This window comes from Neovison vison, chromosome 10, assembly GCF_020171115.1.
Source record: "Neovison vison isolate M4711 chromosome 10, ASM_NN_V1, whole genome shotgun sequence".
In the NCBI taxonomy this organism is placed as follows: Eukaryota; Metazoa; Chordata; class Mammalia; order Carnivora; family Mustelidae; genus Neogale; species Neogale vison.
In genome coordinates, this window is record NC_058100.1 from 2,688,515 (window position 1) to 2,702,285 (window position 13,771).

Here is a 13,771-nt window from a genome sequence, read left to right on the forward strand (position 1 = left end):
GTACAGCCGTCATTATAGATTCTCCCCCAGGTCGGGGTGGGGGCCCTGCTCTGTGGCTCAGACCCTGGGAAGCAGGTCCCCTGAGATCTGTCCACCTTGCAGAGTGGGGACCGGGACCTGCCTCCCCTCCTCACTCCATCCACAGCCAGGGCGCCCAGGAAGAGAAAGGGGGGGCGAGCTGTGGGATCCTTCCCGTGCTGGGGTGGGCCGAGGCCAGCTCTCACGGGGTCCGGAGAATCAGGGGCAGATTCTGACCCCAGGACAGCATCTCAGGGCGGGAGGAGTTCTTCCATCCCTGTGTTGGAGTCTTGGCGACATCTGGTGTGGGGTCCCATGGCTCTCAGTGTCACGGCGGGGGAGGATCCCAGGCCTGAGCCAGGACAGAGCCACTGTGCCAAATGGTGATGGTGGCAAGGGCAGGGTTCTGCTTCCACACCAGCCCCAGGTGGGACGCCTCCTCCCTCTCTGGTTTTTCTCGGCTCGCTGTGTTTGACACCAGGCCAGGGGGATCCCGCGGGAGCTCAGACCCCCAGCTCCGGCTGCAAGGTCGGGACACACATCCCTCAGTCATCCCATATTTGGTCCAGCGCCCACGGAAGTAGTGCATTTCTTGTTCCTCACCTGTCCCTTCCCACCCGATGGCCACAAGGAGATCGCTCATTCCCTAGGGTTCATGGGTTGGTCTCCGGGGGGGTGGGGGGAGAATCCAGTGTCCACGTCGGCAATGACGTGATTCACTCTGACGTGTCCTCCCTGGACGTGGGCTTCAGGCTCCTGTGTGGAAAGCCTGACTGCGCCTGGGTGAGGGAGGGCATTTCTCCCTCAGGGGCTGCCTGTCCCCAAGATCACTTCTGCTTCTCTGAGAGCAAATGAGGGGAAGGGAGAGGCAGGAGGGGTGCCCCTGGGAACTTGCTCTAGTAGGAAATCGAGCACATTTCTGATGCACGACATCTCTCCCCCAGGGGCGTTCTGGAGTCTCCAGGAGCACGGGTGAGCTCACCGGCCCCACTCAGGCCCAGAGACTTGCCCAGTGACTCCTTCAAGTTCCCCGTCCCCACTGTGCTGAGAGCTGAGGGCTTGGGGCCATCCAGCCCTGTGTCCTGGGACAGGCAGGAAGGCGTGAGGAAGAGAGATCAAGCCTCACCGTGTCTGGTCCGAGAGCCCGAGTTCCCTCGGGCACAGACGGAGCCCCTGTATCTCCAGGAGGCTGTCCAGCCTGAAGCCCAAGGTCAGCACAGAAGCCGCACTGCCCAGCACGTGTCCTCGGGCTCAAGGTCACCAGTGCTCTGCCCACCAGGGAGCTGTGTCCAGGCAGGTTGGGAGTTTCCAGAACAGTTCGAGTATGGGAGAACAACCTCCCCCTCCCTGCACAGGGCTGGAGGTCTGTCCTCTGTGTGACTCAGCCAGTGCAGGGGGTGGATGTGGTCAGCAAATAGCCGCCGTGGACCCCAGGGGCTACAGAGTTATAACCATAGGCCGCGTGTCCTCTGCCTGCGGGTGTGAGACAGGAGAGAGGCTGCCCTGGGTCAGGCTGGCCTCCCTCCCCCTCAGTGTGGCTTCTCAAGGTCCGGGAGGGACTCGGGGCTAGAAAGACCAGAGGCCTAGGAGGCCTGAGACCTGGGCCTGGCTCTGCCCTGTCCTGGGGTCCAGACCGGGGGCTCATCAAATCACCTAAGGGTCCTGACTTTGCCCATCTGTGACATGGACGGTAACCCTGAGCCCCGCTGTCCCCCAAAGAGAACGAGCTTGGGAACCACAGAGACCTGGACACACAGAGGACTGGTGACCTGGGCTGTCTTGCTGCACCGGGCAGCAGGAGGGGACAGAGATCAGTGCCTTCAGGTATAGAAAGTCCGGGGGCTGCCCCAGCACGGAGTGTGTCCAGGCTGACCCTCCGGGGTCCCGGCCTGCAGCTGCTGGGGTCTCCCTCCTAGGCCCTGGGCCCCACCCGAAGGTGGGGTTTGCACAAGCAAAGAGTTCTCCCCCTGAGAGGGCTCACCCAGGCCTGGAGCGATGGGACAGGGGCACAGCTGACTTGGTCCCCGTCACCCTGAAGGGATGAGCTGTCTAGATCTGGACTCTATCTGAGGAGTCTCTGCCCACAAGGCTCAGGGACGGCCCGGGGAAGGGATCTCCCAGCACTGGGTGGGAGCGGGGGAACAAGGCAGTGCCGAGGGCTCTGGGCTGAGGGGCGCAGAGCAGCTCCGGGGGAGCCCAGACTGGATGCGGTGATCGCTGGAGGCCACACACTGGGATGGGACAGCGGTGGTGACACGGGATTTCTCAGAGTTCCTTGTTGGGAGTCAAGACCTTGACTCTTGCTCTGCTGGGTGACCTCTGCAGCGAGGACCAAACCCTTAGGACTCGGGTCTCACATCCGTAAAATGGGTTCAACAGCCAACAGGCTGACCACCTAGAGTGTGGGGCCCCGGGCCAGTCCTGGGGATCCAGCCGGAGGATCTGAGGGTCTGAGAAGCTAAGGGAGAGCCCAACGGGCGGGGAGAGGGGCACCGGCCTGGGGTTAGTGATGGAGCTGCTCCCCTAGGGCCCACAGGAGACCAGGGTCTTGACTTTATGGGAACCCATCCGGGAAGAGGAGGCCTGGCCTGACCCTCCGTACGTGGCTGTGAGTCTGAGGCCGCTGAGCCTGTGGCCAGAGGCGCGTGTCCCTCTCTAGCCCTGCCTGTGTGTGAGCCCGGCCCGGGCCTGGCAGAGCCTCACAGGGAAGGGGAGCTGTGGGGCCTCTCCTGTGGGGGTAGGCATGGTCCTGTGGGGGGCAGGGCCTGCCCTAGGCTGCAGACAGAGCCCTGGGGACCAGCAGTGGGACATGCCCTGTGTGCCCTGGGGTGTGGGGGTGACACTTCCCAGGAGGCTTTGTTCTCGGGCTCCTAGCTTCTCACTGCGACACCTGACAGGGAGGTTCCCAGAAAATCAGAAAGGAGATGTGACTCATGAGATGGTGTAAAGACAGAGGACAGGCCCAACAGGAGAGGCCCCGTGTCCTTGGCTCTAGGAGGGGACTCTGTGCCTGGCCGTGGCTGACATTGGCCAGCAGGGAGCTCCAGGCTGAGTGGGAGCCCAGGGACAGAGGTCAGGGGATCTAGGGGTGCAGGCTGGGGACGGGAGACCACCAGGCTGGTTGTGAGCACAGGGACGAAGCCTCTCCGGCACCGGACCTCCTAGAGGGGGGCTGTTCCCACATTTACTCTACAGTTATCCCCTGAAGCCCCTGCAGGTGCTGAGCTAACATGAGAGACGGGGTGGGTTACTCTAGGCTGGACCGTGAGGTCCCAGAACTGACAGTCAGCCCCGCCCCTGGGGTGCGGAGAAGACTAAGGGCTCTTGTGAGTGAAGAAGCTTTCTTCCTCATCTTACATTTGTATTCTGGATGTTTCCTTGAAGCAGAATCGATCCACGCTGAGTCAGCAGGGAGGCAGCTGGCCATGGGCACCTGCTCAGAAGACCCCCACGTGTGCGGGGCCTCCTGGCTCCTGCGATTCACCAGCCTCCTCCTCAGTGAGTGGCCCGGGCCCCCTGGGAGGGAGGCCGCTGGGCGGGCAGGGAGGCAGGAGCTCCTGGGCTGGCTGGGGTCTGGGCTGAAGAACCAGACGGAGCAGCTCCGTGAGGACGGAGCACACGCGGTGCGCTGGGTCAGAGCCCCGGGGTGGACAGAGGGAACAAAGGGAGCTTTGGGCTGAGGCCAGGCTGGGAACCCCGACCCGGCTGCCTGGCAGCATGAAGGGAATCCGTTCCCCCGAACCCAGGGCGATGAGACTGGGAGACCCCGGAGCCTCGTGGGGAGAAGATGGAGGAGACACAAGAGCAGCTCTGGGGGACCCAGGGTGGGGATGGGCACCCCCCTGCCGTGCACAGGGGACCGGTAGCCTTGGCAGCTGCCGTGTGCAGGAGGCGCCAACCCAGAGCCCCTGTCTGAGCCGGAGGGGCCGCGCTAGTCTGGTTCCTTGGGCAAGATGAGGCCCCGAATCCTGTGACATTCTGTTTGCAAGGGAAGGAAAGAGCCCCCAGAATTGAAGGGTCTGCGCCCACTGCCGTGTGTAGGGGTGAGCCTGGAACAGGAGACTCCTGACCTGGGCTCTGGGTGGGGGTGACTCGAGGCGGGGGTGGGGGCAGGAGAGAAACAGCGAAGGCTCCGGAAAGGCTCCTCTATCCCTGTGTTAGCCAGGCTCCACTTTCTCGTTCTTACTTCATCGGAGACCAGGTGCTTCTGTGGAACAGGTTAAGTAAGAACGAAGGAGAAAACACGGAGATCCTCGGAACTGAATTCTGAGGAGGGTAGGGGAGGCTGTTCCTGCCTGCAATGTTTGCTTCGAGTGAAACACCCCTCCCTGGGCCGCAGGGATTCTAGGTCGTTTCTGGAATCAGAGGACATTTGCAAACAGGGTCTTTCCTCATCGGACAATGAGGCGGGCGCGGCGCGGGGACCACGTTAACAAGGTCCCGTCCCGTGTGCGTGCGGCTGTCTCCACTTTCCCCGTTTTGCTGAGCTGGAGACCCACGGGGAGTTCCGTATGTCGTCCGCACACATCGGGGTCGGAAGACTGAGAAAGAAAGCAAAGAAGGAAGGGAGGGACGTAGGGAACGAAGGAAGGAAAACAGAGCAATTGACAAAATTTTACGTTGAAGGTGGCAAGTTAAGTTTCACCTAATTTAAATAAACTCCGACTCTCTTGCTCACAGCCACCCGCCCCTGACCTTCTGCCCCTCCTTGGGGTCAGCAGCTTCTGCAGATCTGAGCACTGTCGTGTCTTCCTCCCGTCCTGAGTGGGCTTCCAGCTTCTGGGCCGCTCCTTCCCCGCAGCCTGAGGGCTGGGCCTCCTCTGTCCCGGGTTCCCCCCTTCCCAGCAGGGGCCGGTTAACCCTCAGGTAGCCCCACGTCCCCGCCCTGCCAAAGCCTGCCGAGTACTTGAGTCCCCTCTCCTGGGACAGTAGCTGGGGGGTGAGACTCCAGATCTGCTCAGATACCACAGACCAGCCCACAGTGCTGGGAGGGAGGAGCCCTGGGCAGGGTAAGGGAGGCCAGGGGTGGGGCTGCAGAGGATGGGGCGGGCAGGATGGGTGGTGTAGCTTCCCACTGGGGAGGTAATGGGCGGGAGGAGAGGGAGGCGGGCTCCAGGTCTGGCTCTGCCTTGTGTGACCTAGACCAGTCCCCCTCCTGCCCTTGAGAGAGCAACTCCTCTGTGAAAGGTCCCCTTGAAGCCCCTTCAGCTGTGACATCCTGGATTGGGGGGGTCTCCCCCTTGACAGGTCTGTCCTGTGGCTTCTCCGAGGCCTCTCCCCCATGTCTCCCTCCTGTCTTGCCCTCATCCTGTGTCCTGACGGGGGCGGGCAGCCGGGGAGTCTGCTTGGGCCCCGTCAGAACCCAGAGACCAGGACCACCCGTGGTCACCTCCTCCGCCCTCCAAGGGGGGAGGGATGCATCTTCGAGGCTCCCTGCAGTCCTCAGGCCTCCGCTGTCTCTGTCTCTGCTCCTGAGCAGGTGTGGACCCCGGTGTGCCCGGCCCGCTCTGGACAGTGAGCTGCCTCGGCCGAGGTTGTGGGGGTGGGGGGACGGAGCAGCCGCTCAGGAAGAGCCTGACCGGAGCCACGCGGCAGCTGCCCGTGATCGGCAGAAACACCAGCGTCCGTGTCCCTGTCCCCTTGGGTGGACTCCTCTGACCCACGCTGGAGGCACTGAGAGGGACAGTGTGGGCTCAGAATTCCTGGGGAGCAGCCCGTGGGCAGGTGCCGCCCTGGGGATGGATCTGCTGTCCCTCAGGGAGCCCCAGGCACCATCCCCCTGTTGGACAAGGGCGGCTTCTCTGACTCGGGGTTGGCGTCCTGTGTGCACCACACTCTGCGTATTTGCACACGAGATGGGCCGTGGCCGTGGACTGGGTGGGGACGCGGGTGTGACGGGTCACCGTCGTCCTGTGCATTAATTCATGAGGAGCCGCCAGGCTCATTCACAGGAGGAATGTTCCTTAGATATAATGGGACATAATGTTCTCATCAGTCTGGCGAAGGGCAGAAAGCTTGATCACCGTGTGCCGGTGGAACCTCAGCATTATTGGGGGGAGAGCCGCCGGGGTCGCTCTCAGGGGGCGATGAGCAGGGTCTGTCCAAGGCTGAGATGGAGCTGCCTTTGGCCAATTAGACCCCCCATGTGTCGTCCCAGTGTCTGCACAGCCATGTGTGCGGTCCACACAGGAGCCCTGTCTTGCTGACCGGTGCAGCGAGCTCTCCAGACGATCATCGTCTCCCCCACATTTTCTCGTCCCTGGCAGTGGGCCAGGCCGGGTGGCGAGTGCGGCCAACAAGCACGAGCAGAGATCCCGCTATTTCTAGACGGTGAGAGACACCTCCAGGGGCGATTCCACGGTCTGTGTCCCTGCTGTGGCCCCTGTGGCAGGTATCAGGGCAGGGAGCCTTGCCCACAGACCCTCCCTCAGTTCGGGGAGCTCCCCTGTCCTCAGACCCAGGGCTCCTGGACGTGTGAGGGACAGCGGCCCCCTGACTGCGGGCCTGCTCTGGAAGGGGACAGGGCGCCACCTCCGTCAGCACCGTGGTCACCTGTGGGGGGTCACCTGCCGCCCCTCGGTGCCTGGACACACACCAGGTGTGGCTCGCAGCTCGTGCAGGTCAGGACCCAGGGGACTACGGCTGGATCCTCAGGCCCACTGGGCTGGACATTAGGTCTGGGCTGGGGCTGCAGGGAGCTCAAGGGTCACCCAGGAGGCTGGGCGTCCAGGCGCCCGCAGGCGTACTTCCTGTGGATGCGGGACAGAGGCCTCACCCGCCCTGGGTGTTGGCCAGAGGCTGTCCTCCTTCCCTCCCTGTGGGGGTCTCTCCACGGGGCTGCCCACAATACGGTGGCGGGCTTCGGCACAGCGAGCAGGAGACAGGGTCACAGTAAGATGGGGTCACACTCCTGTCGGACCCGCTGTCCCTGAGGGCCGTCCATCACGTTACTGGCACTCTGATCCTTAGAGGCGAGTCCCCGTAAGTGGCCCCCTCCAGGGACAGCTTGCACGGCCTGTGGGCACGAGGGGTCTCTGCAGCCCCTTGAGAACCTGCCTCCTGCGGAAATGCACTCACTGTGGCCCCCGAAATGTGTTCGTGCTTCAGAATCTAGATCTCCTGACATTCGTCCTCTTGCTGTCAGGGGTCAGGACACTGCAGGTGAGGAAGTCCCATGACCTGTTCAAGGGGACACTCCCGTGGGACAAGAAAGGATTCCAACCTCGCCCCAAATTCATGGCATCTCCTGCCTTCCCAGACTCAAGTGCGCACATGGGATGAATTTCAGGAAGATGGGTTCTAGGGTTTCCTCCTTTATTCCTAATGAAAACCACCCATGTTTTCTGTGTCCTATGCCCTAGGTGTCTGCAGCGCTGTGACCCAGCGTCCTGGAGCCCGTGGGTCTGCCATGGACGATTCTGGAAACCCTGTTACTCTGAAGGGGACTCAAGGAGCTTCTGTGCTGTTTCTAGTGATCAGAAATCCAGAATTACCTCCAGAATTTGAGTTGGAGAAGATGTCTTGGGGCGTCGCATCCAGATCCAATTACATAGTCATGCTGTATGTGTTTCCTGGGAGAGATGTTCCACAATGGGTCAACTTCCAGGACAAGTTCGAGAAGAGGGTCCACGTGCTCAACGCAACGACGCTGAGGATTGACAACCTGACCCTTGAGGACAGTGGGCGGTACCGGGCTCAAGCGTCCTATACGAGAGGAAGACAGTATGACCAGGATTTCTACCTGATGGTCTACGGTACGTGGCGGCCCCTCCCCCAGTCCCAGAGTTGACCCTCTTCCTCCGTCCCTCACAGTGTCCGTGCGCCCCGCTTGCAGGATTCCTTCCAGACCGCAGCCTTCGGACTCGATTTTCTCCCCAGAAATCCGATGCTGTGAGGTCAGCACAAGTGCAGGCAGAGCTGAGACTCACACCAGGGACGAATCACCTCTGTGCTTCAGGAGGGAACACGGAATGGGGGGAAACGGGGATTTTGCCGTAACACTCATTGTCCCCGTAGGACTCAGGGTCCTTGGTGGGACTCTTACTGTCTTGTGCTGCTGTAACAGGTGACAGCACCTCAGTGGCTGACCACACCACCCCCTGGGGGTCCTCCTGGGCTGTAGGGCGGGAGTCAGACCCCAGGGCCTCTGCCATGAGGTCCAGGAGTCCGCAGGGAGGCTCCAGGGAGAATCCACTTCTGTTCCTGTCCCCCCTTCTAGGGGCATCTGCACCCCCTGGATCGTGGTCCCTTCTTCCCCCTTCACAGGTGGCACTGGTGGGTGAGTCCCTCTGACATCGCGTTCCCCCCACCTCCTCTCCTGCCTCCTCCCACTTGTGAGGACCCGGTGATCACATGGGTCTTGTCTGGGGAATCCAGACCAATTCTAGTTTAGGATCAGCTGGTTTTCAGCCTCAGTTCCCCTTTGCCCTGGAACCTATGACATCTGCGGGCTCTGAGGGTCAGCACATGGTCATGGTTGGGGGACACTCATCACCTAGCAGGAATCCTGTGTGTGGTTTTCCCCACCCTGTCCCCTCATCCTTCTCAGCCCACCCTGAGTCACCTCACTCACAGACTGCAGAGTCTAGCTCTGAACCTCCACGATGGAGGAGAATTCACAGGGTAACCCTTCCTCAGACCCTCAGGGAGCAGCTGTCTCTGTGTGCACCCCTCCCCCCCCGCACAGGGAGACGTCCTGCCCCAGAGAGATTGGCCTTCGCAGACTCAGGTCCCTGAGATCCCCAAGACTGACTGTCAGTCTGTCCATTGTCTTCCCGTGTGGACTCCAAGTTCAGGGCATCTTGCAACCACACTTAGGAAGGCCATTCCTAGTGACTCCCACCACAGTCTCTCCTGGTGAGAGCCCGGGCTGATCTCTGGGCTCCCAGAGCTGGCCAAGAGCCGTCTGTACCATGGGCTCTGCCGTCCCGGGAACCATCTGAACAGGAGAAGTAGGGCTGGGTTCTGGACCTGGAAAATCCTTTTCCAACTTCTCTTCCTTCTACGTGACACCTCAATCTCTTAGAATTGATTGGCTATGGGTAGGCGACTACAGTATCTTTTTGTCCTGGGAGAATTTTAAGACTTGCTCAGTCTAGTGAAATCACATAGAGCTGAGCTCAGTGGCTCCTTCCTTAATGATCCTGCTGTATATTTCCGTCAATTTCCTGTGATCTGTAAAATGCAATCAGTGTCCTAATGGGAGGAAGCCAGAGCATCAGGGAGAATCCACAGGAGAAAGCAGGAGCTGCGATGTTCTACACTCACCTCAGACTGTCCTCTTGTCCCTCCCGCCCCAGAGCCTGTGCCCCGTCCCCAGATCCAGGCCATGGATCTGTCCCTCACACCAGGCGGGTGCAACGTCACAGTGGAGTGTAACACCACGGAAACCAGGGAGGACCTGACCGTGTCCTGGGAGAGCGAGGGCCTCCCCAGGGAGCTGGAGCAGAGACCGGCCCCAGGACCAGCCCCCAACCCCTGGACACTGACTGTGAACCTGCCCCTGAGCCGGCCCAGCCCCAGCCTCATCTGTGTGGTCAGCAACCAGGCGGACCAGAAAACTGCCACCCTGGACCTTGGGGACGTCTGTGGCCGCGGTGAGTGCACCTGCTGGAGGGGAGGGACTCTCCCGCAGCTCAGGGAACCCAGGGTGAGGGTTCTCAACTTCTGTCTCCCATGTTTCTGTCACCCCCTGCCACATGGTCGCCCCATCCAGGACTCTGGCAGGAACATCCAACCTGCTTCTGTCCTTCGGTGTCGCTCCCGTGCTGCTTTCCAGCCCTCACCCCTGCTGGTCCAGGCGGCGGCCAGCAGGTACCTCTCCCCGCCCTCATCCATCATCCTGAGTGTGTCTAGGGCGGCTTTCAGGAAAAGCGAGTTGGGGGTGTCTGTGGTCTGTGCCATCTGAGGGGTCTGGGCCAGTGACTCCCTGTAGAATTCAGGGCTTGCAGATCCTCTGCCCATTTCTGGTCATGTCACACCCACCTGCTTGCCTGCATGCCTGATGTGTCCCGCTCTCCTCGGCTGCCAGCCTCCGCTCAGGCCCCTCCCTCTGCCCTCAGCCCTTCCAAGTCAGGAGTCCTCCACTCCCCACTTATCCCCATCCAGGGACCCCCTCCCTGCAGCGGCTCTGGGCGCCTGTGACCCGGGCAGTCCCACAGGGCCACGTGCTGGGGGCAGCCCCAGCATGAACAGAGTTTGCACAGGGCTCCGCAGACTCGATGGCTCAGGGCCCTGGAGGAGCTGCTGATGTTCTGCCCTCACACCTCATCTCCTCTAAGGAGCAGTTAATGGCCCCACCGTGGAAGCTGATGCTCTGGCCTATGATTAGTGTCCTGTGCAGGCTGAATCCCTGGAGGGCAGGGGCCATGTCTGCTGCTCCTTTGAATGCCTGTCCCAGCCTCGGCCTCAGGCCCTTTGCTCACAGTTAGTGGGTCCCTGAATGAATGAATGACTCAGTTCCTCTCGAGCCACCTCTCTCTCCACCCCCTCCTCCACCAGCTGGTGGACCTGCTGCCTCAGTATCCCTCATCCCAGAGGAAGCTCATGGCTCAGGGACCCACTGTACCCTCTGGAATCAGGCTCCTGCCTCCCTCTCATCCTCCCACCCAGGTCCTCCTGCCTGGTCCCTCGCTGGCCGGCCCCAGTGGGTGCCAGTAGCTCCCAGGGCTGGGCAGTTGTCACAGCTATACTTGGTCATGGCTCTCCGTTCTGGGATGCCTCACCCACCCTGAATATCCAGCAATCTCCTACTCCTCCCTCAAAACCAGGTTTGCCCATCACCTCCTCCAGGAGGCCCTCCCTGATGACCTGGGTACAAGCTGTAGCTCTAGTGCCCTGGGATGGCTCTGGCTGGCTGCCTCTGGCATGTGTCAGCCCTCCCCCCGCTGAGGGGCTCCTCAAGGGCAGGCACCATGTCCTGCTCCTCTCAGCACCCCGACCCCAAGCAGGAGCTCAGGAACGGCTGAGTGAGAGCCCCTGCCATGCTCCTCCCTCTTGAGCTCCTGACCAGGTCCCTTAAGAGTCTCCATGTGTCTGACAATGGGCATCCTCAGTTCTTTGTTGCCTTAACCTTCTTCACTCTCTGTGCGATGGAAACAGATCTACATGGACCATCTCTTGTTGTTCTCCTGCGTGACATCCTGGGGACTATTGTGGTCATACTGATGATCCTTGAAGGTGGACTATACCTTTGGATGAGACGTGGGAAGAAGAAGCTGGAGTCTGGGAGAGGCAGGTTGCACTTTCCTCCCTGTACCCAGACACCACCTTCCCCTGCTGGACTCTGGGCTTCTTTCTTTCTTTGTCAGAGAGAGAGAGAGAAAGCACAAGCAGGCAGAGTGGGAGGCAGGCTCGCTGCTGAGCAAGGAGCCTAATGTGGGACTCGATCTCAGGACTCTGGAATCATGACCTGAGCCGGAGGCAGAGGATTAACCGACTGAGTCACCCAGGCATCCCTGGGCTTCTTTTCTCCTGCATTTTGCTCCTCAGGGAATGTCCCTGCAGGCGGCTGGCTGGTGTGGCCGTGGCCATGGGGTCATGGAGGGGGAAGGTACAGGCTTCCAGGCTGAGACTCAACCTCCATCTGTGTGTGACTCAGGGGCAGGATCGCAGGAGGAGCCCAGGGGCCCGGATGGCAGCATCCACTATGCAGATCAGACCTATCAGGAGTCTGGAGACCGCAGGGACAAGGTGAGGCCGGGGGAGGAGGCAGCCCTCCCAAGTCCCTCTGTGCCTGTCGACCCCAGTCACCTGCAGGTTCTGTCCTCGATTGCTCTGTGCGCTTTCCCATAATGCAGGGTCAACTAAGAAAACTCTTCTGGGATCCCGTGAAGCGCTGGGCACTGGGGGAGGCCGTGTCAGCAGCTCTGGGTCTGTGTGAGTCTCTTTGGGTTCTCTGCGCCCCTTATGCTACCCTCCGTGTGCACTGCAGGGTAGGGGAGAACCTCATCTAGAAGAGGAGAACTCTCTCACTGCGGTCTACGGTGAGGTCCGCAGGCCAGGCCACGCCATGACTGCGTTTTAATGGGAAGAAGCAGGAGAATCCCACCCCAGGTACACCTGTCTTGTGAGCATGACGCCCGCAGCTCTGGCCCTGCCTCTTTCCCCCTCCGACGGCTCTGAGCAGGGACTGGATGGATCCGGCACTTATTTCTGTGCTAAATCCTTGTGCACAAGCTCCCTGTGAGACACACACAGTGGTAGATCAGGGAAACTGAGTAAATAAATAAAACTGAGTAAATAAACTCTCCAAGACTGTAGAGTTCCTGCTTTCCTGATTTCTTTTGCCAAAGGGAGCAGATAGAGTCTGTGTGAGGACCGGCCTCTCCTCTCCCTCTTCCTTTTCTCAGCTGCTCCCTGTGCTGCTCACAAATGCAGCTCATGCTCATGGGGGTCCTTCGTTTCAGTGTAATTTCTCCCTCAGGAGACTGTAGGCAGTTTGGGGGCAGAATCGTCCCCTTGTTCTCTGTCCCATCACCTGTGACGTGGACAGAGCCGCTTCCTGGTACCTGTTCAATACTTGTTGGTGGGTAATGAGAAACATTTGCCCCCAAATCATTTGTCCCTTATCTGGACTGCTAGGGGAGCCCACCCAAGCCTCCACGTCAACCATGTGAAGTTGAATGTCATTGTCCCTGCAGATGACCTACCCTGAGCTGCCCACGTGGTTCTGCCAAGACAAGCTCCAGGGTCTCCGATGATCGGACCCGCTCAGTGTGCATCCAGCCACGGGAGCTCAGCTGTGCTGGGATCATAGCTGTTAGTGATGTTAGGGAAAAAAGGCAGAAGAAAAAATATTAAAATTCCTTATTTCCTACAACCCAGTGACAAGTCCTTGAAACAAGCAGAGTGACATTCCATTAGGGATCCAACTGCCTTGATGTTAATACTTTTCTAAGGGCAAGAGGCAATCCTAGCCTGAGCCCCCCACATCCCCTCCCCAGGATCCTGTAAGTCTACTTTAACATATAAAATTTCCTTTATCTTTATTTCCCCGAGATATGTGTTGGCAGTCATCCCCCAAGCATACGGGCCACCAAGGTACAGCTGAAGGGTCTCATGACTCAGGTTTTATTTTACGGTAATAAATGACCTTTTTGAATAATATCTCGCCCCCTCAAGGCCCTGGAAACCGTGCTTCCAAACTCCTTAGAAACTTACACTCTCCCTAATCCCCTCCCAACTTGAAAGGATCTCATGGGAAATGACCCCAGTGTAGCTCGTTCTGCCCACGGGTCCTGTCCCTGCGCTTTCACAAAACATTTTGCACCAAAGAGGTCTTAGGAATTCCTTCTTGGCCATCGGCTTCGAACCCGACCATCTCTCCTACGTGACTAGGATCGTGTCTCAGCCCATCTGCCCTCACGCTGACCTCCCATGGGGTTCCATCATGTTGATGTGGCCAATGAGAAGAAAGTAGCAAATACCCTAGATGTCCCTGCACACAGAGAAGCACCAGAAAATGGACTATAAATCCCATGGAAATCAAGGTACTGACATCATAGTAAAGTTTCTAGGGGGTCCAATCATTTGGGGAAACATCAGCATATCCCTTCAAGATTATTTCAAGTTCTAATGATCTTTATTCTTCTGTATCATTGTCCATGTTTTCCAAATTTTATATAATCAGCATGGATTATTTTCATCAGAAAAAGCCCTTATTTTTCAAATCTTCATCCTATTGCTCATCAGGCAGCCTCAGTCCGAGCTGGTGAATCATTAAAAGGGAGGAGGGGCCTGAGTGTTAGGCGGG

General features: G+C 59.4%; 1 protein-coding gene across 1 annotated transcript in view; it reads left to right on the top strand.

Moving 5' to 3' along the window:
- The first annotated feature begins 3,443 nt into the window (after positions 1 to 3,443).
- The window catches only part of LOC122918839, a 32,744-nt gene continuing 22,416 nt past the window's right edge, over positions 3,444 to 13,771 (top strand). Inside the window, exons 1-5 of the mRNA XM_044267737.1 lie at positions 3,444 to 3,621; positions 5,498 to 5,640; positions 6,285 to 6,348; positions 7,380 to 7,772; positions 9,318 to 9,614. Coding sequence (XP_044123672.1) covers positions 3,444 to 3,621; positions 5,498 to 5,640; positions 6,285 to 6,348; positions 7,380 to 7,772; positions 9,318 to 9,614 — 1,075 coding nt within the window. The remainder of the gene's footprint in view (positions 3,622 to 5,497; positions 5,641 to 6,284; positions 6,349 to 7,379; positions 7,773 to 9,317; positions 9,615 to 13,771) is intronic.